The 25557-nt window shown below is 41.2% G+C and overlaps 3 protein-coding genes across 7 annotated transcripts in view; 1 reads left to right on the top strand and 2 right to left on the bottom strand.

The window, feature by feature from the left end:
- Positions 1-13389, bottom strand: part of frmd3 (FERM domain containing 3) — a 47937-nt gene extending 34548 nt beyond the window's left edge. For all 3 annotated transcript variants that reach the window (XM_017413847.3, XM_017413853.3, XM_017413854.3), the window contains exons 1-2: positions 13281-13389; positions 11812-12241 (exon numbers count right to left, since the gene is read on the bottom strand). In XM_017413847.3, the coding sequence (XP_017269336.1) occupies positions 11812-11916 (105 nt within the window). In that variant the 5' untranslated portion in view covers positions 11917-12241; positions 13281-13389. The remainder of the gene's footprint in view (positions 1-11811; positions 12242-13280) is intronic.
- LOC108234453 (IDNK gluconokinase) lies at positions 13304-18862 on the top strand. Of its 3 annotated transcripts, XM_017413660.3 has the most exons (7): positions 13304-13393; positions 13482-13522; positions 14209-14276; positions 14992-15022; positions 15122-15208; positions 17081-17124; positions 17763-18862. In XM_017413660.3, the coding sequence occupies exons 3-7, from the start codon at positions 14239-14241 to the stop codon at positions 18115-18117; spliced, it is 555 nt and encodes a 184-aa protein (XP_017269149.1). In that variant the 5' UTR covers positions 13304-13393; positions 13482-13522; positions 14209-14238; the 3' UTR covers positions 18118-18862. The 3 variants fall into 3 exon arrangements, with proteins under 3 accessions (XP_017269149.1, XP_037831491.1, XP_024861161.1); XM_037975563.1 differs by lacking the exon at positions 13304-13393 and having other exon boundaries at positions 13485-13600; positions 17763-18850; XM_025005393.2 differs by lacking the exons at positions 13304-13393; positions 13482-13522 and adding an exon at positions 13654-13798.
- Positions 18863-20231: 1369 nt separating this feature from the next.
- Positions 20232-25049, bottom strand: LOC108234502 (ubiquilin-1). Its single transcript, XM_037977775.1, has 11 exons — positions 24918-25049; positions 24680-24828; positions 23782-23906; positions 23444-23706; positions 23093-23257; positions 22914-22983; positions 22614-22735; positions 22103-22186; positions 21761-21876; positions 21517-21685; positions 20232-20967 (listed from the first exon to the last, which is right to left on the bottom strand). Exons 1-11 carry the CDS (start codon positions 25047-25049, stop codon positions 20893-20895), a joined length of 1470 nt encoding a protein of 489 aa, XP_037833703.1. The 3' UTR covers positions 20232-20892.
- Positions 25050-25557: the final 508 nt, after the last annotated feature.

The following is a 25557-nucleotide window of genomic DNA, read 5'->3' as shown; positions in this document are numbered from 1 at the left end:
TCAAACACAGACAAGAGAACTTTACCAGATGAAGGATTTATCATATCTGTCACACTCAGACTGTGTTGAGGATGCCTCTCAGCTACTAACACATCAAACTTACCTCAGTATGTGTAAAATTGGTCGATTTACAGCCTTTTACTGTAGGTGTTGGCTAACACTGAGTAGCTGTAGTAGCCATCTTGAATTAGGGCGACTCCAAAGGTGAATCAGTCGTAGCTGTGCATCTAATGATCACAATCTGAAGGACCCATCAAAACCCATCCAGTGGTCCACGAGATGTTTTGCTAACAAACAGACAGGGCTGATGCCAACAATTAACTAAAGCTAATAAACTTTTAGGGTCAACCCTAAAAGTTAATTAGGTGTTACTTTCTGAGAGTTTCATTAAAATCTCTCCTGTTGGTTTAATAAGGTATCGTGCTAACGCTGCAGACAGATAAGTGTGCACGGGCAAAAACATTGTTCCCTTTAGCCTTTGGGACCAGTTGATAAGCAGTTTAACAAAGTTTATTCCTGTGATTTTAAAGGTTTAGGGGCTTTCTATGGAAGGAGAAGATCAGGTTTTTGAGTAATCTGTGGAAAAACTGCAGCTTCTTGAAGCTGAACTGCTTGTATATTTTACATCAGTCCTTGCAGTCCAAAGACACACATGTTGGGTAAAACTGAGTTTATAAACTGGCAGTGAACGTTAAGGCACTTCTCTGTGCGACATATAAACGCACGCCTCTCACCGCCTTTCGTAAAGAGCGTCAGATTGCCCACTGTTTTTTATGTAACTTGCACTGTCTTTCAAAAGCAGAAGTCCCCTTTGACCTCTGTGATGTCACCAGGCCTCAGCTGTGGGTGGTCTCAGAAGCAGGACATCCCTGTGGGCTGACTCAGATTTACTGTTCTGTGTGTGAGTGACAGCAGAAGGTAAAGCAGATGAAAGTGTCTGTGGATGGAGCTGTGATCGACTGTGTCTCTACGCTGACCTCCCTGCAGGGCATCTCTGTTTGTCTCAGTGTGTGTTTGTGTGTGTTTGATTATTTTTCCACCCATCCCCGAAAGGCAAAGGCGAACGATAATGTTTTTTGCCTGTGTCTATATTTGTGTCTTTTGCTGAAATATCTCACGAACCACCGGATGCGTTTAAATGAAACTTTCGGAAAGTAATGACTGGATGTATGTCTACAAGTGACAAACTTTCAGAGAGTCAACCCAATTCAAGATGGCTGCCACAGCCAACTGAATTTAGAAAACACAAACAGGGCTATAGCTCAGTTAATTTTACAGATATTGTACTTAAAATTGGCGTGGTTTTAGCAGAGTTATCACACATATTCTGTTCATGATCATGCAAAAGGTTTGACTAAATCAGTCATCACTTCATCATTTCTCAGCATAACATAATCTTCGACTAAAACTCTGGCATGATAGGCAGCAAGCAATATGTATTACTTCAAGGAATGGTAGGCCTTTAATTGTTCTACTTTTAAATAAATCTTGAAGCTTCCTTCACTTTCTTTTTTTTTAATTATAAACTGCTTGTGTTTAGATTGGAGTTATGGCCTGTTTTGAGCAACATTACAAGTGTGTTGTGCATCTGTCTTCACCTCTTTAGGATTTTTAGCAAATCCCCGACAGCCGTGTTGCCAAGCTGTTAAATCTAAAGAGCAAACAGACATTGACACACAGACAGAAGAAGAAGGGAAAAAAAAACAAACAAACACAGGAATCGGAGCGAAAACAGCAACGCTGTGAGCTGTTTCCTGCCAGATCGTCAAACGACACCTTCCCTCTGTCTGGTGCTCGGGGCAGACATCCACGTAAAGACGAGACGAGGACTGGCGCCGAGTGAGAAAAAGAGGAAAGAGACCCGACAGAAAGTAAAATAAGGCCAAACATGCTGAGAGGCTGAACGAAAGGCCTGTGCTAAAAACAGTGCATGGGAGAAAGACTGGAAGATTGTGTAGCGAGGCAAAGAGAAAGAGACAGAGATAAAGAGTCTACTTCTTGTCCAACAAGGGCGGGATGCATTTTTTATATTTCCAAAGGCTGGACATGAAAAATTAACCTGGTCGTCCTGTCTTTACATGATCTCACCTAATGACAGCAAAGTGCTCCTCTCTCAGACTTGCTCCAACACACCGGTGCACACACACACTTTAAACAGAGCTGCGGAGACGAGTGTATACAGTTTAGTGGAGGCAAAGTGCACTCTGACATGTGTCCTCAAGAACATCTATTCTTTTTTGTCTTGTTACAGCCATACCCTGATGGCTGAGTCCAAATGCTGGCCAAATGAATGAAGCAAGACATTTAAAACAGCAGCAGAAACTCCTCATCGTGCTGCAGATTCACATCATCAATTATTCATCCCTACATCTATTGTGAATTCACAAATAAACATCTGACATTCTCAGGGTAATGAAGTAACGCTGCGTTCCTCAGATCTCGGATCTCGAAGTGACGTCAAACCCAAGATAACAAGTCAGAAAATCTGTGGGACTTTTCCCGTTGTGCTCAGTAACCAGGCTAATAACTCCTCTTATAAATCAATAACTAATAACTGTTTATTTCTCTGCATTTTATTCAGTCAACAACAGTACCTACATGCTCTCTAATAGGGGTTGACAGGAGTAGATTATGAGTTTATTAGATTAGATTATTAGTTTACTAACTGATTAAATAGTAATAAATAGATGATTTTGCTGCATGAAGGAGCCATGTTAGAGCCTGAGATCATGGCTGGTGGGAAATCTTGGATTTTCAAAATCAATATTTTGACTTTGGAGGGCATTTTGATTGAGTTTTCTGAAACCGAAATTGGAAATTCCATCTCAAACAAGGGAAACACATCACGAGCTTTGTTCTTCAAAAGAACTCTGCTTTGTTTGTGCTCAGAGGAATAAAACGCAGCTAAAACATGCCACATACCCCAAGACCTCAACGCCGAAAGTCAATTCTTTACGAGCGTATGTGCATAGTGTTGATAAAATACAGTGTAAAACAGGTTTGTTCGGATCATAACTTTGTGACAGTGACTCGTGGGTGCCCTGTCCCAGTTAAACACTCCTCGCTGTTTAAGCATTACGCCTGCCAGCGCAATTATGAGTCCTCCTTATAGGCCGTTACACAGTTCATTTCATGACACGGCATACCTAATTGGCTGAGCTGACACGCTGAGAAAAAAGTAAGAGTTAAACTCCCACGAACCACAGGGAACTGAGGAGGGAGGAATGGGTGTTTAAAAACAAGGATTTACCGTCTCCCTTCCCACTTTAAAGCCGAGCAGCTGAGAAGGACGAGCATTGCTCTGATTTACATCCTTATCTTTCTACACAATCACTGCTGCTACATTTTTTTTTTTTTTTTTAGGGGGAAGTGGAGACTTAAAGACGCAATTTGCTGAGTTATTCGCCAATTAGGCATCGGCGTGAGTAAGCAGGCTTTTGTGCACGTCTGGCAACATGCCTGTCCTGTTTTCATTAGGGAGCGCCGATTTCTCCAAGTCCACCAAAAACGTGAGGGCTTGAGTCGATGAAGGCATCGACCTGCAGCCTTGATGAGGACGCAGCTGAGACAACTCGATGTGCTGGATGTGGAGGAGGGAAAGGAATGCAGAGGCTCCAAGCAGACGATCTAAACTGAGTTCAAACTTTCTGTTTCTCAGGACACAGAAACACTACGTTCTACACTTCTTTCCCATTTACAAAGTGTCTGAGGATAGATTTTCCACTGGTTGGTTCCTCAATTTGTTGAAGCTACTTTATATTAACTAACATCTGCAATAATCAGACAGAAATGCAACAGATAGTTTTGTATACTAGCTTCTTCTCATATATTTCTTGTATGCTGATGTATTTTGGTATTTTTGGAAGTTTCAGTTTGTGCACTAAAAGCCAGAGTTTTACTTTGTCTTCTGTTTTACAATAAAGTCTAATTTCTCACTGTTTCAGCACTTTGTATGCACAGACATGTCTGCAAAATTCAACCAGACTGAAGCTCGTTTTGAAATAATTCATGGAAACATTGTGATTCTGGGGGCTGCTCGGGACTTTTAACCAACAGGATGTTTCGTCTCGTTTCGTTGAATATCTGAGCACAAGGTTGTCAAATATTGTGTAAATGTTTCTAATATGGCATGAAAACAAGGCTTTAAAACGTCTGATGATGGATGAGTCCTCTATTGCAGTGATTCCTAACTGGTGACCCAAAAGTGGGCCGCTGGTCTGTTTTTATTGGGTTGTGGGTCTTTGCCAGGGTAAAAAACAATGTTAAGAAAAAAAAAAAAAAAAAAAAATCAACGCTCTGATTGTTCTGTCAGCCTTCTCAGCGACTGAAAATCTACGCCGCCTAATGGAGTTATGTTCTTGCGGTCGGCCCTGAAAATAATCTTAGCTATAAATATATTTCAGCTCACAATCCTGTTGTCATTATTATGTAGCTGATCCGTGCTGAGCGAACTAACACAGAGACTGTGACCTTCTCCCAGAGTGGAGGACAGAAACCACTGACCCGATCATTACCAGCCACGCTCCAGAACCCCTCAACACACACACACACAAGGCATGCCTAAATGAGCACGTGTGATATTAAGCATGTTGTGTGCACCTGCACACACAGAGTTTCATGGCCGGGACACAAAACCTACTTCCCTTACAGGCACTGCTATAAAGTATGATCTGTGGAACAGGATCAGATTCTAATGGACCATCATCCCTCTCTGTGAAAGTGGTCACTAACTCACAGGATGGCAGGAGATGTAGGGCGACAACAGTACGACTGCAGCTGCAGCACTGCTGTTATCAGATGATGCATGGAGCTGTTTTTGTAAGCAGATTTAAACTCTTTCAGTGCAAAAGAAAGAAAGAAACAATGAGCACATATACAGAAATCTGCACGGCGATGCGTCTGGACTTTTGTTTGTTTGGTTTCAGCAGAAAACTAGAACATCTTTGTGCATTACTTTGTGCATACTTACAGCGGATACATTAAGAGAGTGTGTTTCCTTCACAGAAACAGGTTAATGCATCACACTCACATAATGAGAACGCACATTACATCACATAAACATTTCATAGTCTATATAACATTGTGCTTCACAGGCGGTGTGTTTTTATTGGTCTACATTCTAAAGCCAATATAAACAATATAAATGGTTTCCCTGATGGTTGTGAAGATGTAGGTGCTGTTTGTGTCAAGCAGCTTTAGCAAATTTAGGAAAAAGGTAATACATCTGGGCTCATTTTGGCTCATTCACTGTGTGGTTTGCTGGCTTCTGGAAGGTTTTGTTTGTTTTTCATGAGCAGTGTAGAAGTGCACCACCGCTACATGATCAGAAGTGTTAAAGATGAACTGAATCAAATCAGTCAACATAAACTGAATGAAATAAAATCAAATGTAATTCTGCATAAAGCTTGCTTGGCTGTTTGAGACCAGACTGCACATAAACTATTAATGTAGCCATAACAGAGAATAATAGGTTTACACCGACGTGTCCACACTGTAGGGCTAGCATTGAACATTTCTATGTCTGTCCATTTCTACAGATACAATTAAAAGCTAATTAAATCTTTTAACTTCAAATAAATAAATAAATTTTTTAAAAAGTATACTAAATTACAGGAAATTGTCATTTTCAGTAATATGACTGATAAAACCAACAGACTGTTTATAGATGTTTTAGCCTTTTTGTGTAATAAATGAGCCAATAGAAAGTTGAATTCTGTGAGACTAACTGCTTATAAATGAGCAGAATTTGCTTTCAATCACAAAAACGCAACAAAAAATGGGACTTTTATTTAATCAGCACTTATATTAAATAGAATAATCTACTTTCCCCGTGTTTTCTTAAGTAAAACTGTGGATATCATCTGTGTGGACGACCTCTGAGCTGCCTCAGTATTTCCTTAGCTCTAACCTTCGATGTCCACCTCATTTTGTTCATTTTCTTCTTAATCTTTCACTCTAAAATGATGGTTTGTTTATTTTTTAATCATTTTCTTTTCCTTGATTCTTCTTCTTTTAGCAGAAATAGGCTTCATCTACAGAACCTGCTTGCTTCGGCATCTCATTTCAAATCTGTTTGATGTTTTAATCTCCTTAATCTTTTTTTTCTTGTTTTCCTCGCCATCTAATTTGCTCCCCCACTCCTTCCTGCGTGGTGTTGAGCTTTGTCGCCATCCTCACTGCTCGTGTACTCCGACCAACCATCGTTATTTTGTTTTATCGACTATCTTATTTTCCTGCTCCGCCACTTGCCTTTCTGTCAACACGTCTCTGCTGCAGTATTTTCCTGCCATCCAATCTCTCAGTTTCCTTTTGGCGGTGAGCACAAATCAGAAAAAGGATTTTTTCTTTAGTCATCTTCGGCAGAGCATCAAAGCGACGCCGGAAAGCAGGATAAGAATAGAAAACTGACGCTATTTATAACTCAGGCTTTATAGAATGCCTATTAGCTATAATAAGAAGTCATTTTCAGCTTTTCTCAAACACACACGCCTTTAGCTGACCAAATGAAAGGCAAAGACAAAGAAAACCAGCATCACCATAAATTAAGCTTCTTTGAATAGACTGAAACTGTGATGTGGTGAAAAGCTGATTCACCCCAGAATATAATCTTCCAAATGCTCAGTTTATGATTACAACTCCAATTCTGAATAAGTTGGGTCATTATTTAAATAAAAACAAATTGCAATGATTTGCAGCTCCACATTTTACTCATGATGGAACACAGTAACTAACCATTTTTAGGAAAAAACAATATTGTTTTTAATTTGATGCCAGGAATGCATGCCCAAATAGATAAGATGGGGTAATAAGAGGACATAATAAGTCATATGAAGAACAAACAGCTGAAGGAGCATTTTGCAACTAATCAGGTTAATTGACAGCAGGTCAGTAAAATCCTCATGGACTGGAGATAAAAAGAGCCTTTTAGAGAGGCTGAATCTCTCAGAAGTAAAGATGGGAAGAAGTTCACCTGTCTGCCAAAAACTGTGTCTAAAAATAGTGAAAGGATTTTCAAAATAATGTTCCTCAAAAGAAGATTGGGAAGACTTTGGATCTCCCATCATCCACAGTTCATAAAACCAAAAGATTTCAAGAATCTGGAGAAATCTCTGAGCTCCAAGGACTAAAGGCTGAGAGTCAGTATTGGAGGCTCGTGGTCTTCGGGGCCCTCAGGGGCCACTGCATTAAAAACAGGTCTGATTCTGTTCTGAACTTCACTGCATGGACTCAGGAAGTCTTCCAGAAATCCCTGTCTGTAAACACAGTTCCACTAATGCAGGTTAAAGCTCTGTCATGTAAAGAAGGAGCTAAATGTAAACACTATCCAGAAACACTGAGGTCCTCTCTGACCCGAAACTCACTGTTCTGTGGTCAAAAATTTGAAATTCTTTTTGGAAACCACAGACTCCAAGTCCTCTGTACTAAAGAGGAGAGGAATCATCCAGCCTGTTATCAGCACACGGTTCAAAAGCCTGCCTCTCTGATGGTATGGAGGTGCATTAGTGCCTCTGGTATGAGCAGCTTACACATCAATGCAGAAAAGTATGTACAGGCTATAGAATAACAGAAGACATCTTTGTCAGGGAAAGCCTTGCATCTTTCAGCAAGACGATGCTAAACCTCAGGCGCTCCAGGAGCTGAACTGACCTGCCTGCGGTCCAGACATCTCGCTAATTAAAAACATGTGATGCATCATGAAACAAAAATCCATCAAAGGCCCAGGACTGCTGAACAGCTAGAGTCCAACATCAGACAGGAATGGGACAACATTCCCTCCAAAACCTCCATCACTGCCCTCCTCAGCTCCTATGTTTACAGGCTGTTGTTAGAAGAAGAGGGGATGGTTCAGAGGGGGAAACATGGTCCTGTCTCAACTTTTCTTTAAATTTGTTGCTGCCATAAAATTCAAAATGACCTTATTTTTTTCTAAAAATTGAGTTTTGTTTACATTTTATACAATTATATATATGTATTATATATGTTTGCAGAATTAGGGTTGCAGTTATTGCAGAGAAAAGCAATAGTTTTTCTTGCACACTATGATGAGTTGATGTCTGTAATTGGAGATCTTAGGCTGCTTTTAAATCTTTCATGCATGCACCACACACACATAAACATGAAGTCAGACACACACACTTGTGGCTGTGTGCATCGCTGACAGCTGACTGATGTTGGCCTCATGAAGAACACTGATCTCCCTCAATAATAAATGATGCATCACAGAGAAGAGGGGAGGAGTGACGATGCAGATAAGTGAGGTAAAAAAAAAAAAAAAAAAAAAAGTGTGGTCAGAGGAGTAAACTGAAAGTGGAGCAGAGTATGAGGGGAATGAAAACAAGAAGCAGAGCAGGAGACGACAGAGAGACGAGGAGGAGGAGGAGGAGGACGGATAGAGGAAGATGAGCCGAGAGCAGAGGAGGTCAGAGCGTATCGATCCTGACGTGTCTCTCCTGCAGCGGGTCGGACTCATCGTCACCACTGAACATGAGAGCAGCTGGCAGGACATGATCGGCCCTGCAGGGTGGCACACAAACACGAAACACACACATACTGCGCACACACAGCTTCTTCTACCTGCCACTGAGCTATTTTTAGTGTTTCAAAAACATACAAATTGAAACTAAAATGGAAAAACAGACTAAAAATAGCCACGCCCTGCTGAAGGCTGCCATCAAGCTTCATGATTCATAAGTCAAACTCATTTCTTTCTAACATATTTTGTAATAAAAGCAAACCTTCCTCCTTTTTTCCTGCTATTTGTTTATTATTGTATTAAAGAGAAAGAACAGGTTCATTTAAACTGTTAAAAAATGACTTTTTAAATAAAGTTTACCAACAAAAGGACATAATCATGTTGATTTTGCTTCTAAAGCCGATATTTGTTTTCTCCAGCTGATAATGCTGCTGCCTCTAAAGGTGATGGCTGCGTAACAAGAACCCATTTTGACCACTTACTTCAAAAAATAAATGATTTGTCATGAAAAAAGTACATCTTTGGCAGAAGTAGATCATATTGCCTCCTTGTGGTCATTTTGCATCAGTTTCTTTGGACTTTCTCATCATTTTTTCATATAAAATGTGTTCAGTTGCAAAAAGTTTAAAGGGTTTCTTTCACCTCGCTGATCCAAACTTTGATTTGATTCTTAAAAGTCTGTCTTTTCTTCTTTTTTAACCCATTCTGTGCTGGATTTTAGCATTAAATTGAAACTTTCAGGCTTACCCATCGCGTTGTCTGGGACTAATTTTGATGTGATGCTGACTTCACGGGTAAATAAATAACTGCAGATTCGCCAGTGTTTCTTTAAAGGGGGCAAAACAAGCCAATACCATGACATTTCCATCGCCGTGCTTCACAGCTGGTGTGATATTCTTCTCTGTTTTGCCATCTTTCTTCGATGATATTCTCAGTAAAAACCCAATTTCTAGAACATTTTACAAAAAAAAAAGGAGAAAACGTAAAAAAACAGATCTCTACATTACATACGTACAGTTTGGATAACTGCAGAGAAGCGTTTCTGAAACCGACTGGATTGTAGTTTTGTTGCATGTCTTAATGTTGGACTTGTGCTGAAGTTTACTTATTTTGGTACTTTGTTTCCCCTTTGTGTGTGTTTTCAATGTGAAACTACTTTCCCCTACAACATCCCTGACAAATGTCGGCTTTTCAGGCTTCATTTGTTCTTATTTGGCTTTTGTTTTCTTTAGATTACTTCAAATCCTGTTAGAGGCCATTTTAAAAGAAATATCAAACTCTTGTTCAGTATTTTTGGATGTTAGAGTTTAACGCATGTTTCATTTTCTGCAAATAACGCCATGAAAGTCATGAAAGCAAAAAACCTTTTTCCTTCTTTCTGAATTTGCTGAGACTGTTCCAGTCACATGCAGTATATCAGGCTCTATTATTGAACAGTGCTACATTACAAATATTCACTTATAATAGATTTTAGAGATTTTTGAAGCCATTTGGATTATTCATGCAGTGCCAAACATTTCACCCTGTGACGATTTTATTAAAAGCGCCTGCACGTTATTCAAAATTAAAAGTTAAAACAGAAAAAAAAAGTTTAGACAAAGTTAGGCATGCACTTCTAATGGGTTTGTGTGTCTAATGAAGTGTTTTTCTATATTTTATCCCGACCTGAATTTTCCAGCAGAGCAGACACCATAAGATAGACTCTGAGATTCCAAAACACATAAAGTGAGAGCTGTAAATCTGTATACGTACAGCGGGAGGAGGAGAGGTGCAGTTGTTGAGCAGCAGCGGTAAGAGGAGTGCAGGATGTCATGAAATATGTACGAAGGAGCAGCTTAGCACCGGAACACAAAGCCATTAAAGAAAGATCGGGTGAACGCAGTCAGATAGAAACATAAACGTCCATTTCCTTGTTATTCAGGGGAATACAGGCGCTCGGTTAAAAGCAGCAACACTCAGTTCAGCCACAGTTATGGACTCCAGCATGTGAGCGTCTGCTGGTAGGAATCCACACTTCAATGTGTCCTGTTCATCGACACAACACACAGACCCCTTCGTGTTGCTCTCTCTCAGCTCTATCCCGTGTGTGCATGTCATGTAAAATCGATAAAAGGCCACATAAACAAAAACCAGACAGACAGATAGTTTGACTCGGAGCACAGATGTTGTTTCTTTCGTGAACGAAACAACAGCTAAGGTCCTCTGGAGCCAGCTCGGGGTGAATTCACTCACAGCTGGGTTCAGAACTCACTCGTTTGTCGACAAGCTGCTGCTGCTTTGGATCAGCTGAAGCAAAACCAAAGAGGAAATTTGAAGGTTGGATCTTCAGGAGTGACTAATTCATTCATCTCATCCCCAAAATGTTGGGGGTTCACTGCAGGTAAACGGTCTTAAAACCGTAGGTTGTGGGTTGAAGCTGGGAAAACGTGACACACACATTTCTTTTCAGCTCAACCTAATCAATTTGTATCGTTTATATTGACTAAACAATTATTTCCCTGATTCTATACAGTAAATACCTCCTACTTCTACTGTCTATCTATCAGCAGACATACAGAAAATAGTCTATATTATAAATTAGGATCTGTTGCTCCTCATTTAGAGTTTTAAGACTCCACAAGCTCTTAGGTTTAAACCTGATAATTCCACTTTAACTATTTCTGAGATGGATATTTTCTCTTTTATTGCACAATGGGGCAAGTTGACACAAAGCAGCTGCCTTCCAGTTGCCATTTTCAACATCCTACGTCTAGTATTTTACTTCGACAGCGAGATCTGCTTTCGTCTGAGAGAACACTGCAGTGAAATCACAGGAGCACAGGGACAACCTGTCACAGCCTCACATATCTAACTTCATTTGAGCGACTGTAACAACTAAATGAGCCAGCAGCTCTTCGCTTCCTGCCAACCTCCACAACCATCACCACCACACCCATGGAGCCCCCGTCATCCCCTCGGTCACGGTGAGTCAAAGTTCAGCCCAACTTCTCCCCATGTGAGTCACACCTAGATCAGCCAGATGCTTTTCTATATGAACTACAGGCTGAACTATAGTCTAAACTACAGGCTGAACTACAGGCTGAACTACAGGCTGGACCACAGGCTGCATGCAGCAGAGCAGACATCTGGAGTGAATAACAATAAACATGAGGAGCACCACGTTCAGATGGTCTTTGTTTGAGGCATCTGGATATGCTTTGAGCAATAAGGCATTTTATTCCCCACCAGTGCCCAGTTCGTGGCAAATAAAGAAAATCCATCTTCTGCACCCACGTGATGAGCTCCCAATTCACGAGATTTTATTCTTATTAATATTAATATTAATATTAATATTCTACCTGGATGCTGCAGGAGATCTCGGAGTCGTCCAGTAACCGGATCGTGCAGAGGACCTCCTGGTCCAAGGAGCGGATGCTGGGGCTGCGGAACCGGAGCATTTTCATCCTTGTGTCGGTTCCGTTTCAGCTCCTCGGCGCGTCAGCGGCTCCGAACGCGAAACGCACCGCGAAAACTCGCGCATCCGCACCGCATCACACGTGCCCGTCGGAGGAGGGGTGGTGGTGGTCCCTGTCACCCCTTGAGACGCCCTTGAAAATGAATGGATGAATGAGGGTGATGAGGATGGATGGCTAAGAGAGCGGATGGATGCGGCAGAGCAGCAGGGAGGAGGGCTTGAACCCGTCTGCTGCTGGTTGTGGTTCACTGATGGATCACACCCACCCCCCTCCAGTGACGGGTTTGAGGAAAGACATCATTGGAGGAACGCATCTGTTATAAAAAATCAAACCAAACCACATAAACTCCCTCAGCTTGAATGTTTTTCCATATTACGCTTTATTTCCTCCTATTGATGAAACATTAAATACTGGCAAACATGAAGTTGAAACTGTGTTTTTTAGACATTTTGAGTCAGATAAATTTGTCAAACTGAATTAATTTTCATAAAGTGTTTTTTAAAAAGCCCATTCTGGTCAAAACTCGTTTAAAATGAGGTTATTTGTCATCAATAATGACGTCAGAGGCAGTTTGGATGTAACCAGACCGCTCTGATGTAACACAACCTTAAGGGCAGGCCGGTGTGACATATAATCAAACAGTAATTCTACTTTTCTTCTTTCTTTTTTTCTTGTTTAAGCTAACTATAACATTTCCTCTTGTCAAAATGATTTTCTTACTTGTCAGAACTGAAAGTGAAGAGATGTAAAATACAATCCTACAAGTAAAAAGTTTATTTCAAGGTGTTCACAGTTTCGAACACCAATTTCAGGAAGCTTAAAAGTCCTTAAAACAAACTCAAGTGAGATTTCCAATATTCAATTGTCCATTGTATTAAAAGCAGAAAAGCCCTTCTGCTTCATTTTTCTAGACAGTGGTTGCTAAAAATTTATTTCAACCCTCCTTAAATAACTTTTAAATCTCTTCTTTCAAGCGTTAGAAAAGAAGTGGAAAATAAAATGGGCAGAATGTGGTTTTTCATATTTAAGGTTTAACTTTTTCCATTTGTGAGAAGGCAATGGACAATTAATATATTTTAAAGTCCATTGGTGCGATAGAGCACAAGTAGAAGAAGATTCAATTGTTTGGTAAAAATAAAAATCAAATATCAGGATGACATCATTTCTCCAAGGAAAAATGGTGTTTGAAATATTTGAAAATTTAAATTAGGATATGATTAATGGTATTGTAGATTGCTGAAATGTACTTCAAAAAATATTATAGAAAACACGAATATCTTATTCAAAGAGCCTATGTAACTACTAAATGATAAATCGGCTTGCCATATTCAGTGGTCCCTTCAAATACTTACGTAAACAACGTGCGTCATCACGTCGCAAAACAACCCGCCGCCATGGTTTGACATGGATGTACAGGTTGAAGCATTCATGGCAATTTATCGCTTCTGTTGAACACTCCTGGCAGGTCAAACAGACTCTATTTGTTTTGTGAAAGCTTTACGTGTTTTATTTAATAAATTACGCTGGCTGACAGCAAACATTTCCCTTTATAGCCCTGCTGGTAGAGCGAGACGGAAGCTAACGGCTGTAAACGGTAGGGACGTTCAGTTGTTTTAATGTTGTCAATAAAGTTTTTCAAAATTACACACAGGACTCAACTGTTGATTGGCAGGTAAATACCCAGCAGGTGATTTTACTTAAGGTGATTATTTCAGCGTCACCGGTGCCATGTTAGGGTTTCTGCTTTTAAACTGAGAATGGCTCTTACGAAGAAATAAAGAAAAACTTTTTTAAAATATATTTTCTAACAACAATTAATCAGGCGACCAATAAAAGCCGGAATGATGCAGGAAAGCAAGCATCCCTTTGAGTAATAACTTTGAGTTTAAATGTGTTTTTAGCTCAATAATTTCTTTTAAAATGAAATAGCTGTCATTATGTCTTCTTATACTGTGGTGGCTCGCTTATGTTTGTTTTGAAAATGTGCATATTTTTAAAAAAAAAGTCATAAAATGACTTCTACTTTCACATAAAACATGTTAATTCATACCTAACATGTTCAAACCAAGGTGCTTACTTGACAGGCTTGGTTAGTTATTGATTTATCTAAATGTTTTAGCATACTAAGATGGAAATTTATTTCATTACTGTAGTAGTATTAAACCATTTCTTTTTGTAATTATGTTTTTATGACAGTATGCATTTATTTAGGTAATATTTAGGCTCTCCCCCAGCCTTTGAAGCTCACTATTTCATTATTTCCCCACTAATTTCTTTCAGGACCTGCGCTGAGGTGTCAGAACGGACGAGATGATCTACATCATAATGGGCGTCTCAGGCACTGGGAAGTACGTTCACTGTCTGATCTGCTAAAATACATCCAGTTATGTTGAGGTTTTAGCTGTTTTTGGACGTAAACATGAAATATTCTACAAAGCACTCTGAAGTTTGCCACTAATGGGCAATTTGAACTGAAAAATATTTAATCTCTTTATGTTGGCTTCATTAACTGTTGCTCCTGAACAGCTTTATAGTCTTATCATTGTTACAAATACAGGAAAACTCAAGTTTATAAGCAGATGTAAGTTAAAATGAGCTAAATTAGGTTGATTTAAGTTAGAGCGAGTCATAACTTTTATAAAGAATTACCAAAAGACTTTAAATAGACGAGTTCATTGTTTGGTTACAAGTCAAAAAGTTTATTTCTGCTGAGTTTCTGAAGGACATTAGTTGACACAAGTGTTGCACAAGGTGTAAAATATAAAACCGGTCATGTTGTTAAGTTAAGGTTTATTTAGTAACTTAGTCTGTGGTGGTTTAATAATTAATGTGACCGACTGAACACACTGAAAGATAAAATCTGGTAGAGGTCTGATATAAACTGTGGCAGGGGGTCAAAACTGGTCACAGATCAACTTCTCACTGAAGTTTAGTTTTCTTACTGAATTTATAGCAATTGGTAAATTAAATCTAATCTTAAGAGTGTCTCTTTGGGTACAACATGTTGAGTTTTTATGATTTTACTCTGTCTTTCCTGTTTGTTTGTTTTTTTTTTAAATACAGAACAAGTTTAGGAACGTTTCTCTCTGAAAAGGTATAGTCCTTCCACCCACACACACACACACACACACACCTGCATACTGTCTGCTCTGCATTCTGGTGTAAACTGACCCGTCGGCGTGTTGCTCCCCAGCTGGGATGGCCTTTCTTCGAGGGCGATAACTTCCACCCTCAGGAGAACATTGAGAAAATGACTCGTGGCGAACCGCTCACAGACCAGGTCAGCACACGAGTCTTTCTGCATTTATTGGTGTGTTTTTATATTACTTTGTGTTGACTCCACAAACTCTGATCTGTCATTCGTTTGAGGCCTGAAAGCTCTGTGAGGATCCGACTTGTAAAACTGATGTTTTGAGGCCTGGTTTCAGGGTCAGAGATGTTTCTGTGCCGCTGGCGTGGCAGCTCTGGCTGCACGTCACTCAAGTCGTAGAGCTCGTCGTTTCTCCTCCATGATGAGGAAAAAAAAACAAAAAACAAACTCCACAGGCAGTCGGAGGAGGCTTCTCTCGAGCAGACTGTTTGATACTCGCGCCAGACCACAGCTCTACAAACGGTTCATCATTTCTTTGTTCACTGTTTATCTTTTCTCTCTCGTTGCCGGCTCTTTAATATAAAGGGAGCCCTTCAAACAGCTGACTGGGCCGCCTGCCAGGGTTGAGCGTCGAGGCCTACAGGCGGAGAAGGCCCGCCAACATTTGGCAGCGGGTCGCTGGAAGCCGAGTTTGGTAGCAGATGATAACCTCCCACTCAGAGGTTCACTCTGAGCGGCGAGGAGAAATAACACGACTCTGTCCAACACGCTGGCGGCTTTCAAAGACAGTCAGCAGTTGGCACGTTGAGATTAAACGACGGCACACAGCAGAAATGTAAATAAAAGCTTACTGTCAGACTTTAGAAAAACAACATGCCTGTCATACCGGTTGGCAGGAGGGAGTCTGGCGTAAACAAAGAGGAGATGAGTGCTCGCAATCCCTGATGGAGGAGTGTGATTCAGAAATGTGTAAACTAAAACAACTTCTGTTTTTTAGATCAGTAATCAGGGCTGGGATTCGCTTTCCACATGTGTCGACCTGATCTCCATTTGCCCCTCTAACCTCATGAACACGCGGACAGATTTAAACTAATTCCTCAGGAAGTAACCACTGGATGAACATCTGCCGCGGATTAACTTTTAGCGTCAACCAAATTCAAGATGGCCACCACAGCTAATCAGCCTTAGCGAACACAAACATGGTTATAAGATGCTGAGCTAAAACTTGGTGTGGTAGCAGCTGACAGTCATCGACTTCTCATAATCTGAGCTCTAACCGATCATCCAAGATCTTCATTGAAAACTTGCAGGACGCACTTCAGCGAGCAACATGTCCGCTAACATCCAGCAGGCCTTCTCGCTCCACTCTCCTCCTGTAATCCAAAGATTACCGTCTATTACACAGGCGTCATTAATCCTGCAACAACCAGAGCTGCAGATCTTTGTTTTCTGAAAAACCCGGAATCTTGAAACAGAAAAGGTAAAAAATAAAACGGATCATTTTAAAACTCCCAGATCTTATTGTTTGATACTTCTCGTCAAACAGAAAACCGTGTTTTTAGCTTTGTTTTTAAACCCTTAGAGTTCAGACTAAAAAAATGGCTCTTTAAATATTTGTCTCATACTTGAAGCCTTTGTTGGGGAGTAGGCGATACAAAAAACGTGAGAAATAATAAAAAATGTGTGTGTGTAAATATATAATATATAAAGATATGAATTGTGAAGGTCAGTGGGTGATTGAGTCCAGAGATTCATGAGGTTCAGTCAGCTCTTCAGCTCTAAAGCCACCAGGGTGCACACTGAACTTTTCTTTATAAGGTCACAAAAGGAGATTTTTGACATGTAATAAACTTGAAAAGTCCCAAACCAATGGAACATAGTTTCTTTTCAAAGGATCTACTTGAACACCTCTGAAAATCCCAGCTCATATCTTTAATCTAAGTTGATTTCTTTAAAACACAATCTTCAGGATGTGCCCTCTGTTGGAGGATACCTTTCTTCTTTATCAAATAAACACTCAGAAATGCAAGAAAAACCCATTCCTGTGGTTTGTCTTTTCAGGACAGATTCCCTTGGCTTCTGAAACTACATGAAATCATTGAGAGGTGAGAAGGAACCAAACTTCCACATTCTTCTGAGGCTAAAACACTGACTGAACATTAGTTTTCTGAGGATTTAACCAAGCACCAAACGTTATCTTAAACTGAGTCTCCATATCAATTCGTGCCCCAGTTTTTTTTGTTTTTTTTTGTCCCCGTTACACAAGTGTAGTAGCAAGAGCAGCGGATTTATACTGATAAAACAGAGATAAGTTCAGAGCCAGACAGAGCTCTAAAAGTAGAGGAGAAAGGTAAAAAAAAATATGCAAGTGTGAAATTGTTCAAGAAGATCAAACAAAAAAAGAAAAGCATCAGAAAAGGTTTTGAAAATGGAGATGAAAACCGTAACGGGAGGGAAAGGAGTTTAGGGGGAGGAAAGACAGATTTAGTGCGAGAGAAGGTGGAGAATAAGTCAGAAGGATGTTGGAAAGTGTGCGATCTCTTTATTTTTTAATTTTTTTTAAAGAAACATCAAAGAGTGCATTTCCTCCACATTCAGATTCACTGATTTTATTTCATCTCTTTGGCTTCTTGTGACAAAAGTGAACTTTAAATAATCTCCAAGCCTGTCAGAGGACAGTTCTTAGGTTCTTTCTCCTCGTTCTTTATGTGTCTGTGTGCGTCCGGATGTCCGCCCGCCGCAGAGAACGCCGCTCGGGCTCTGACGCCCTCGTGGCGTGTTCGGCTCTGAAGCGTCTCTACAGGCAGATCCTCCTCCACGGCTCCTCGGCCCTCGCTGCTCCTTCCTGTCCGCGCCGAAACCCCCCACCACCCGCTTCCGTCGACGTATTTTTCCTCTACCTGCACGGCGACTACGATTTCATTTACCAGAGGATGGTGGCCAGGAAGGGACATTACATGAAAGCAGAGCTGCTGCGCTCTCAGTTCGACGCCCTGGAGCCTCCGTCCGGCGAGGAGAACGCGCTGTCGCTGGACATCAGAAGGAGCGTCGCTGACATGGCGTCGGAGGTCGAGCAGCACGCTCTCAGCCTGAAGTGAAGCAGGGATGAGAAGCCCGCTGCTTGAAGTGTGTTTGAGTTTCAGACATTTAACTCCCATCGACACAGCTTTCCTCCCAGTGTTTTTGTTTTTCCAGATTGACTGTACTTTACCTGGATTTTAAACACGTTACACTTGATATTTGTCACAGATTCAACTAAAGAAATGGGAACAAAATGTGTCTTTGTCAAATAACCTAAAAATCTAATTTTGTTAACGCCAGTTGATTGGTTGGAATTAGGAGCCTTTTTGGTGCCTGAATGATTTATAGGTCAGAGTTAAGTGGCTTAGCAAGCAAAAAAAAAAAAAAAAAAAACTCACTGAAATTGGTCAAGTACTCAAAAGAAAATGAGGGGAAAAGCAGCAAAAACCCAAAGAAAAAAGACTCAGAAAGCCTGAAGAACTGTTGCTGAAGACCACTTTAAAAATATTATGACAATCTAAAATATGTGATCAAATACCTGCACAATAAGGACATTTTCACCATCTTATCATTGTGACTGTTCAGAAATAGTAAAATAAACACCTGCTCTGTATTTAGTTTAAATCTGGATGAAGATTAAAAAAAAGGAAAATCATTTTAGTGCTGGACAGCCAGAGAGAAGCTGACGCAGTCGGGAATTTTTCTTTCATTTCCTCATTATTTCGTCAGGGAAAAACAGAAACTGTGTGATCCTTTGGTGCATTTATGATTTAGAAAAAAAGAAAAAAAAAACATCAAGAAACACTGATTCAGGTCATTCCAGCAAAGTTAGAATATCTGAAGTTGCAACAAGTTTTAATTGGGATGTGAGAAGGTGTGTGTGTTTGTATATCTTCACTAACCTTGTTGGGTCCAGTTGTCCTTTTAGAGGCCGAAGTTTGGTCCTGTTCGAGGTGTTATACTCAGGTTTGCAGTGGTTATTCTGCATCTTTGTTGGGGGGGTGGGGGGTTGTTTGAAGACTGATCTTAAATAGTTTATATAAATGTGTTGCAGCGCCCTCTTCAGACATGATGAGCAAAGACAAGTCATGAATCTTTACAATCAACAAAACAAACAAATGTTGTTTTACTGAAATGAAGCCTTGAATCAAAGATGTTTTTTATATAATTAACTGTATTTCCTCTCAGTTGTTTTTAACATTGTTTCTCAAAACGCTCCTTAATAACCTTTAAATAGTTTTTTTTTTTAAATGAGTATTAAAATGTTTGAAATGAATAGCAAGAAGCTGCAGATGATGTGTTTATTCGATGTGTGGACCCGTTTTCTGCACTGGCATCAACTGAGCGAGCTACACGCTGAATAAAGCGAAACGAAGGAAGATTAAAGTTCGGCACCGCCAGGCGAGTCACACCGGGTCGACTCCCTCCGATTAAAGGCTCCCCTCACATCTATGCCTCACGCTGAAAGCTGTTTTTACGCCGTGACTCATCTCCAAGCCTCAACCAGAATATTTTTGTAGCTTCTAATCCAGAATCCCCCCTACCCCCTCAGCTACTCCCATATCTCACACACTCAGTCACACTCGCAGACAGATTAAAGCCCCTCAGTCTGGCAGCAACAAACACACACAGCCAAGTTGTCAAGTGGAATGTAGGAGATGGTGTGTGTGTGTGTGTGTGTGTGTGTGTGTGTGTGTTGTTCGGTGGTCAGAACAGAGCGATCCTTGCTTGGACTTTCTGCGTCACCGTCTTTGGTTTGCAGCTTAATGGTCACAGATGAGCTTGAAGGTGCAGATTTATGACTCGTAATAAATGCAGATGACAAGAATTAGGATGAAGTTTATTGTTTGTTTAAACCTCTACTGCTCTTTAATGTTTATGATAGACTAGTATGCAACTAAATATCAGTATGGGAGGGGAAAAAAGCTTGATTTAGAAAGCTGCTTCTTAAAAAAAAACACATTTTTAAAAACAACATACTTATTGATATTTGAACTAAAATAATTTCCCTTCTTTGTTATTTTGTTGGCTGCTTGATGTATGCGTCCTAAAATGAAACAAATACAGAAAAACATTGAAAATAAACATTTAAAGCATCCCAAAATGTCCTGGTCTGTTAACTACTGTCAGCCCTGTTTGCAAACAATACAACAAACCCTGAAAAATGTTTAACAAAAGCAGAAGCAACAGCAGAACAGCTCTTATATGTTTTTATTTACAGCCACAAGTCAGCTTGACACAGTCTGTGGGACATTTGCAAAAACTCTTACAGCACAAAAACATCGTGACATATGAGTTTATCTTATCTTATAGCACGTTTTCTCTTGTGTGTGTGTGTGTGGTGGGGTCCTGACCCAAACTTTGAGAACAAAGTGACTCAAAATGTTCTTAGTCTTAGCAGAAATAACTTATTTATTTATTTATTTATTTTAAACAAGACATAGAGCACTAATATGTTTGAGCAGGTTCTTTATGACTTTTGTCAGTTTAATGTTTATTGCTGAACTATTAATGTCCTTTAAAATTTATAATGTCTATATATTTGGTGGATTGCTGTAGTTTTGCCACTAATACCACTAAAATAAGACGAACTGTGAAAGGCTGGATTTATGACTCAGCAGAATTGAACAGAAATCCAAAGTAGGGCCAGAAAATGAGATGATTTTATGAAATATCGCTGACAGGTCACCAAAGTTCTTTTTAATCGCTGATTCGAAGTCATTTCTCACAGTTGTGTGTGAGTGTGTGAACTCGTACCACGTCACAGGAAGCTCAGCGCGTGTGAGTGTGTGTGAGAGCCTGAGCAGACAGTGCGCAGCAGTGTAGAGGCCTCCTCGTGTCCCGACGACTTCTTAAAGGTCCGCTCGCCTGCCCCTGAGGCCCACTGAGTTCACCTCCTCCTCCTCCTCCTCCTCCTCGTGACGAAGCTGAAGCGAAAGTTTTTAAAGTCCAGCTTAACGGAATAACATGGCAACTAATTAGTGTAGACATGTCGTGCTTTCAGGGGTGAAAACATCATTTCTACATCAGATGCATCATTCATTAGTTCTCTTAAAACAGATGATCAACCAGATGGACACATTTTCACAGACCGTCTGTGAAAGACCTTCTGTGCAACCTGTTCAATTAGGCTGAATATTAAGACGTGTATTAAGCACTGGGGGATACATGGAGCAACAAAACTGGAACATAAAGGTTTCTGTGGACCAAAAGATGGCACCACGCATCAACTCAGCGTGGACAGAACAGTCCCAGTGAGGTGTGCTAATGCCACGTAAAATGTAAAAACAAATAAATATAGCAATTTCCTGCAGTCAGTGCAAGCAGGACTGTCAGAGTAAGAGCGTGGACAACTGATCTACGTTTAGAGACAATCACAGAAGCAGGAGTGATAATACAGCTTTGTAAAAGAAATTAAGCTCCAGAGCGGCTCTTTCTATTAAGATAGCAGGTTTAAAAAGGGAACATGGAGATACCTGATTGTCGGTGTCAGCCAGCGCCTGCAGCATCTGATGTACAAACTGCTGCTGCTGCTGCTCTGTTGCCGTGGCAACCGGACTGCATCCTGACTGGCCGTTCGGGGCGGCGTCGGCGTCATGCTCGGGAGCAGCGTTAAGGCTGGCCCCGCTGGTTCTGAGCCCAGCGCTGCACGACAGACAGGTGTCAGTAAGTCTCCCTAACCAGAACCGACTGGAGTTAACGTTTACAGCCTGTGCTCACACGGGGAAGAGGGAGGGAGCCTCCGCAGCCAGAGTCTGCAGGCCCTGCTGGATCTGGAGCAGAGCCTCCATGGCTCTGGGGTTCAACATGGCCGACATAAGCTCTGGACTCTGCATCTGTGTGTTACGGGTAAATTGTGAAAATGCAGCAGGGTCACTGCAGCAAATCACATCTGCAGCAGCTGCATCGTGTGGATGCAAACTGCTCCTGTCAGAGAAGTCCCACAACTTTCAATGCATACATTTTACTTTAAAGGTAAAGGCTGGCATCTGTTGAGGAAAAAACAAACAAACATAGGAATATTGTTCTAAAACAGAAAACCATTTGAGCGAATACACAGACCTGTTGCAGGAAGAGAGGGAGTTGTAGTTTTATTTGCTGCTGCAGCTGAGTGTTTCCTGAGAACAAGGGGTGGCTCAGCAACATCTGAAAGAAGGCAAAAAAAGGAAATAAAGTCAGCAGATTTCAACTCTGTCTGCTTCTTTGCTGAGCTTGATAAGAGTAACTTGTGGGGATTTGGTGACATCTAGTGGTGAGGCTGCAATTGGCAGCAATGGAAACACCTGGAGGTGAACTTGAATTAAAAATAAAACTGCAAAAGGATTTATCTACTTTCAGTTTTTGATTGTCTACAAATATGACTATATAATTTCTCTCCCTCTGCCAAAAAAAAAGACTCCACTGTAGTGAGGTCCTTTTGCTGTAACTAAAGCACAACATTTCATAGCTCCAAGGGACGATAAAGCAATAAACCAATTATAAAGACTGTATGTCATTTCTGCTAATAGGTTCATGTACATCTCCTTCACGCTGTTCCTGTGTGTGTCTGTGTGTGTGTGTGTGTGTGTGTCACCTGAGCAGCAAGGTCAGGGTTCTGGCGGAGGCAGTTCAGAAGACTGCTGACACATGGACCGGACAGCAGACCCTCCAACAGACCTGGACACGCTGTGATCTCCTCCAGGAGAGACTGCATGTCTGAAGGAAACAGAATAGAAATGCTGCATCATATTATTATTATTAGAATAACTCATTTGCACCACTGATGGTTTAGGAACATATTTGTTTTTCTCATAAATGAGCTGCACTTGTTTGTGTTGCAGTTCTGCTTTGTGTCGTGTCTACTGTGTGGGTTTGAATCTTTTGCCTGCAGTACTTCTCTGAGAGCTTGAACCGGCTCTGGGAGTGGCCATCAGTCCTCGGAGGGGATCTGCGGCCTCTGGAGTCTGGTGATTTACAGATCAGGTTGTCACAAATGTCCAAAAGCCTCGGCAGAAACGGACAGCTCAAATAAGAAGTTAGAAACACAAGATCAGCTTCAAATGATTCATTTCAAGGCTTCACCTGTTGTTGTATTTTTGTGTCTGCCTTCTGAGGTACATCAGTAGCAGCTGTGGTGTTCTCACAGTTGTCCTCCTCTTGAAACAAACTGTCGGAATCTCCGTCTTGATTTCGCATCATTTCATCTATCATCTCGGGTTTCTTGATGAGCTCCAGCACCTGGAGAGGACAGAGAGATGGCAGCACTGTTTTAGGCACAACAAAATGGAAAATTCCTTTTATTGCACCCACGTTTAATCATATTTAATGGAACAAAATGACACAGCACATTTTTGCCTGTGTGTGAGAACTATTGTTTGCTCACTAGATGTGCCACTCACACAGTTCAAGCACACACACACACACCTGGTTTATGATGTCTGCGTTGTTCAGCAGGTCTTCCACCTCAGGGTTCGTTTGCAGGAGCTGCTGAATTTGGGGATTCGACAGAATGAGCTGCCTCGTCAGCCGAGGACTCGAGGTGGAGAGGACGTCCCGCACCAAGGAGCTGCGCAGGACGCAGCGCATCATCGCCGGGTCGCCCAGAAGTTGCCTCTCCATCTCACCCTGGAGAGCCGGGAGGAAGCCTGGGCTGCTCTTTTCCAAGTCGAGGCTTCCTAAACCCTCCACTGAAATGAGACGGTCTCCAAATGAACGGGGAGAGGAAGAGCAGAGAATAGAAGCGTCATCTCTGCTCTTCTTACCCAGGCAGAGTGGAGAGCTGGGAGTCGGCGTCGGGTTCTCGTCGGCGTCGGGAACGGCGGCGAGCTCAGGTTTGCCCATTTCTGAAGGCGGATCACCCAGGGCCCGGACAGATGGAGGCTGAGGTCTGAGAAAGACGCCTGAACTTAAAACCAGATCACAGATCTCTTTCTGTGCTGGCGTATGAAGTTTTTTTGGGGGATAGCTGACTTTTAACATTCAAAAAAAAAAAAAAAAAAAAAAGATTTTACACATGAGTCACTGGTTTAGAGCAGACTGATGTTCAGGGAACCTGTGCTGTTCAACATGGCACCAGATTCCCTGTGACCCGACCCTGAAACAAGCGGTACATTAAAAATAGGCTAATCATGAATTTGTAAACACTTTATAAAACATTAACATCAGTTATAACACAGTTTATACATTAAAATAAGGATCACGTTTTGGCAAGAAGTGAGTCAGTGTAGTCCTTTTTGTCTAAGGCACTATAACTGCTTATTAAGAGTTTACAGCTGAATTATTAACTTTAATTATTAGCCATTTATAAGGGTACCCTTATTGTAAAGTGGTACCAGAGGTTTACAATCAGAGTACCTTTATAAAAGGTTTGTTAATGCTTTATGAACAGTCTGTTAACAGCTCATAAAGCATTAATAGGCATTTATAAATCAGTTTTAAAACACTCAAAATAGAGCAGGTTCACTATTTGACAAGAGATATGCTGTCCTTTGTATCCAATGTGCTATAAGGGCTTATTAACGATTTAGTAAGTGTTTACAGCTTGAATAATAAGTGCATTAATAAAGGCACCCTACTTGTAAAGTGGGCCCATAAACACAGCCTGTGAAATGTTTTTCTCCCCAGCTGCTGCAGTATTTGCTCCGTCTGATGGGTGTGTACCTTTGGATCATGCAGAGGCTGACTGACTCTGACTCAGTCGGTCCTTTAAGGTGACTCACGGGTTCTGAGTCTGAGAGAGCCCGGCCTGAGTGGATCAGCACCAGCTGCTCCGCTGCAGCTCCCAGGCGCTCGGACAGAGCCCATCTCAGCTGCACACAGACAAACACAAACACATCAGCAGCAGTGCTGGCACTGATGTTGGTTCTGACCCAGCGGGCCGGGTCCAGTCTCTGCTGACCTGTCTGACGGTGCAGTCTCCCCTGACGCTGAAGTCTCTGCTCTCCGCGACGCTCCTGATGACAACTCGGACCCTTCCAGAGCTGCAGTAATCCCCAGCTTTCCCCGGATCATCCTCCACCGAGCCTGACATCTCAGCTTTATCCTTCAGATGAAGATGAGCGGATCTGGAGCAATCAGTCCTGCACCGGAGGAGTGTGTGTGTGTATCTGTGTGTGTGTGTGTGTGTCCCAGTGACTCGGCAGAAAGCTGTAACTCGTCTGCAGAGATGATTTCTGTTACAACGCAGGAAATACAATTAGAACTATTTGCAAAGTATCACATTATCAGCCATTAAATAGCAGTTTTTTTTAAAGGAGTTTCACCTTAAATTTGCCCTCTGTGTCAGAAACTTAATAATTCTTTAAACACATGAAATCCAAATTTATGTTAATCTTTGAAATGCTTGAAACCAGCATCACACAGAGGGAGGAACATTTGAACCAACAAACATACATTTTGTGAAGATTTCACAGGAGTTAATAAATTATTTTTCTGTTATCAGCTTCATCATGAAATTTGATTCAGCTTTTTGTAGATTTCAACAAAAAGGTAGGCTGGTTTGCCTTCCAGAAACACACATTTTTCTAAAATGAACACTG

Source organism: Kryptolebias marmoratus, linkage group LG1, assembly GCF_001649575.2.
Source record: "Kryptolebias marmoratus isolate JLee-2015 linkage group LG1, ASM164957v2, whole genome shotgun sequence".
Classification (NCBI taxonomy): domain Eukaryota; kingdom Metazoa; phylum Chordata; class Actinopteri; order Cyprinodontiformes; family Rivulidae; genus Kryptolebias; species Kryptolebias marmoratus.
The sequence above is the reverse complement of the archived record's forward strand: the minus strand, read 5'-3'. Positions and strand labels throughout refer to the sequence as shown.

Bases quoted from the DNA above. Each gene is read 5' to 3' on its own strand.
- LOC108234453 (XM_017413660.3), top strand. From the start codon at position 14,239: ATGATCTACATCATAATGGGCGTCTCAGGCACTGGGAA. The intron at 15,023-15,121 runs GTATAGTCCTTC...GTTGCTCCCCAG, and splicing joins GAACGTTTCTCTCTGAAAAG to CTGGGATGGCCTTTCTTCGA. The intron at 17,125-17,762 runs GTGAGAAGGAAC...CGCCCGCCGCAG, and splicing joins CTACATGAAATCATTGAGAG to AGAACGCCGCTCGGGCTCTG.
- LOC108234502 (XM_037977775.1), bottom strand. From the start codon at position 25,049: ATGTCAGGCTCGGTGGAGGATGATCCGGGGAAAGCTGGGGATTACTGC. The intron at 24,829-24,917 runs GTCAGCAGAGAC...GTCTGTGTGCAG, and splicing joins GAGACTGCACCGTCAGACAG to CTGAGATGGGCTCTGTCCGA. The intron at 23,907-24,679 runs GTACACACCCAT...CGTCTTTCTCAG, and splicing joins AGCCTCTGCATGATCCAAAG to ACCTCAGCCTCCATCTGTCC.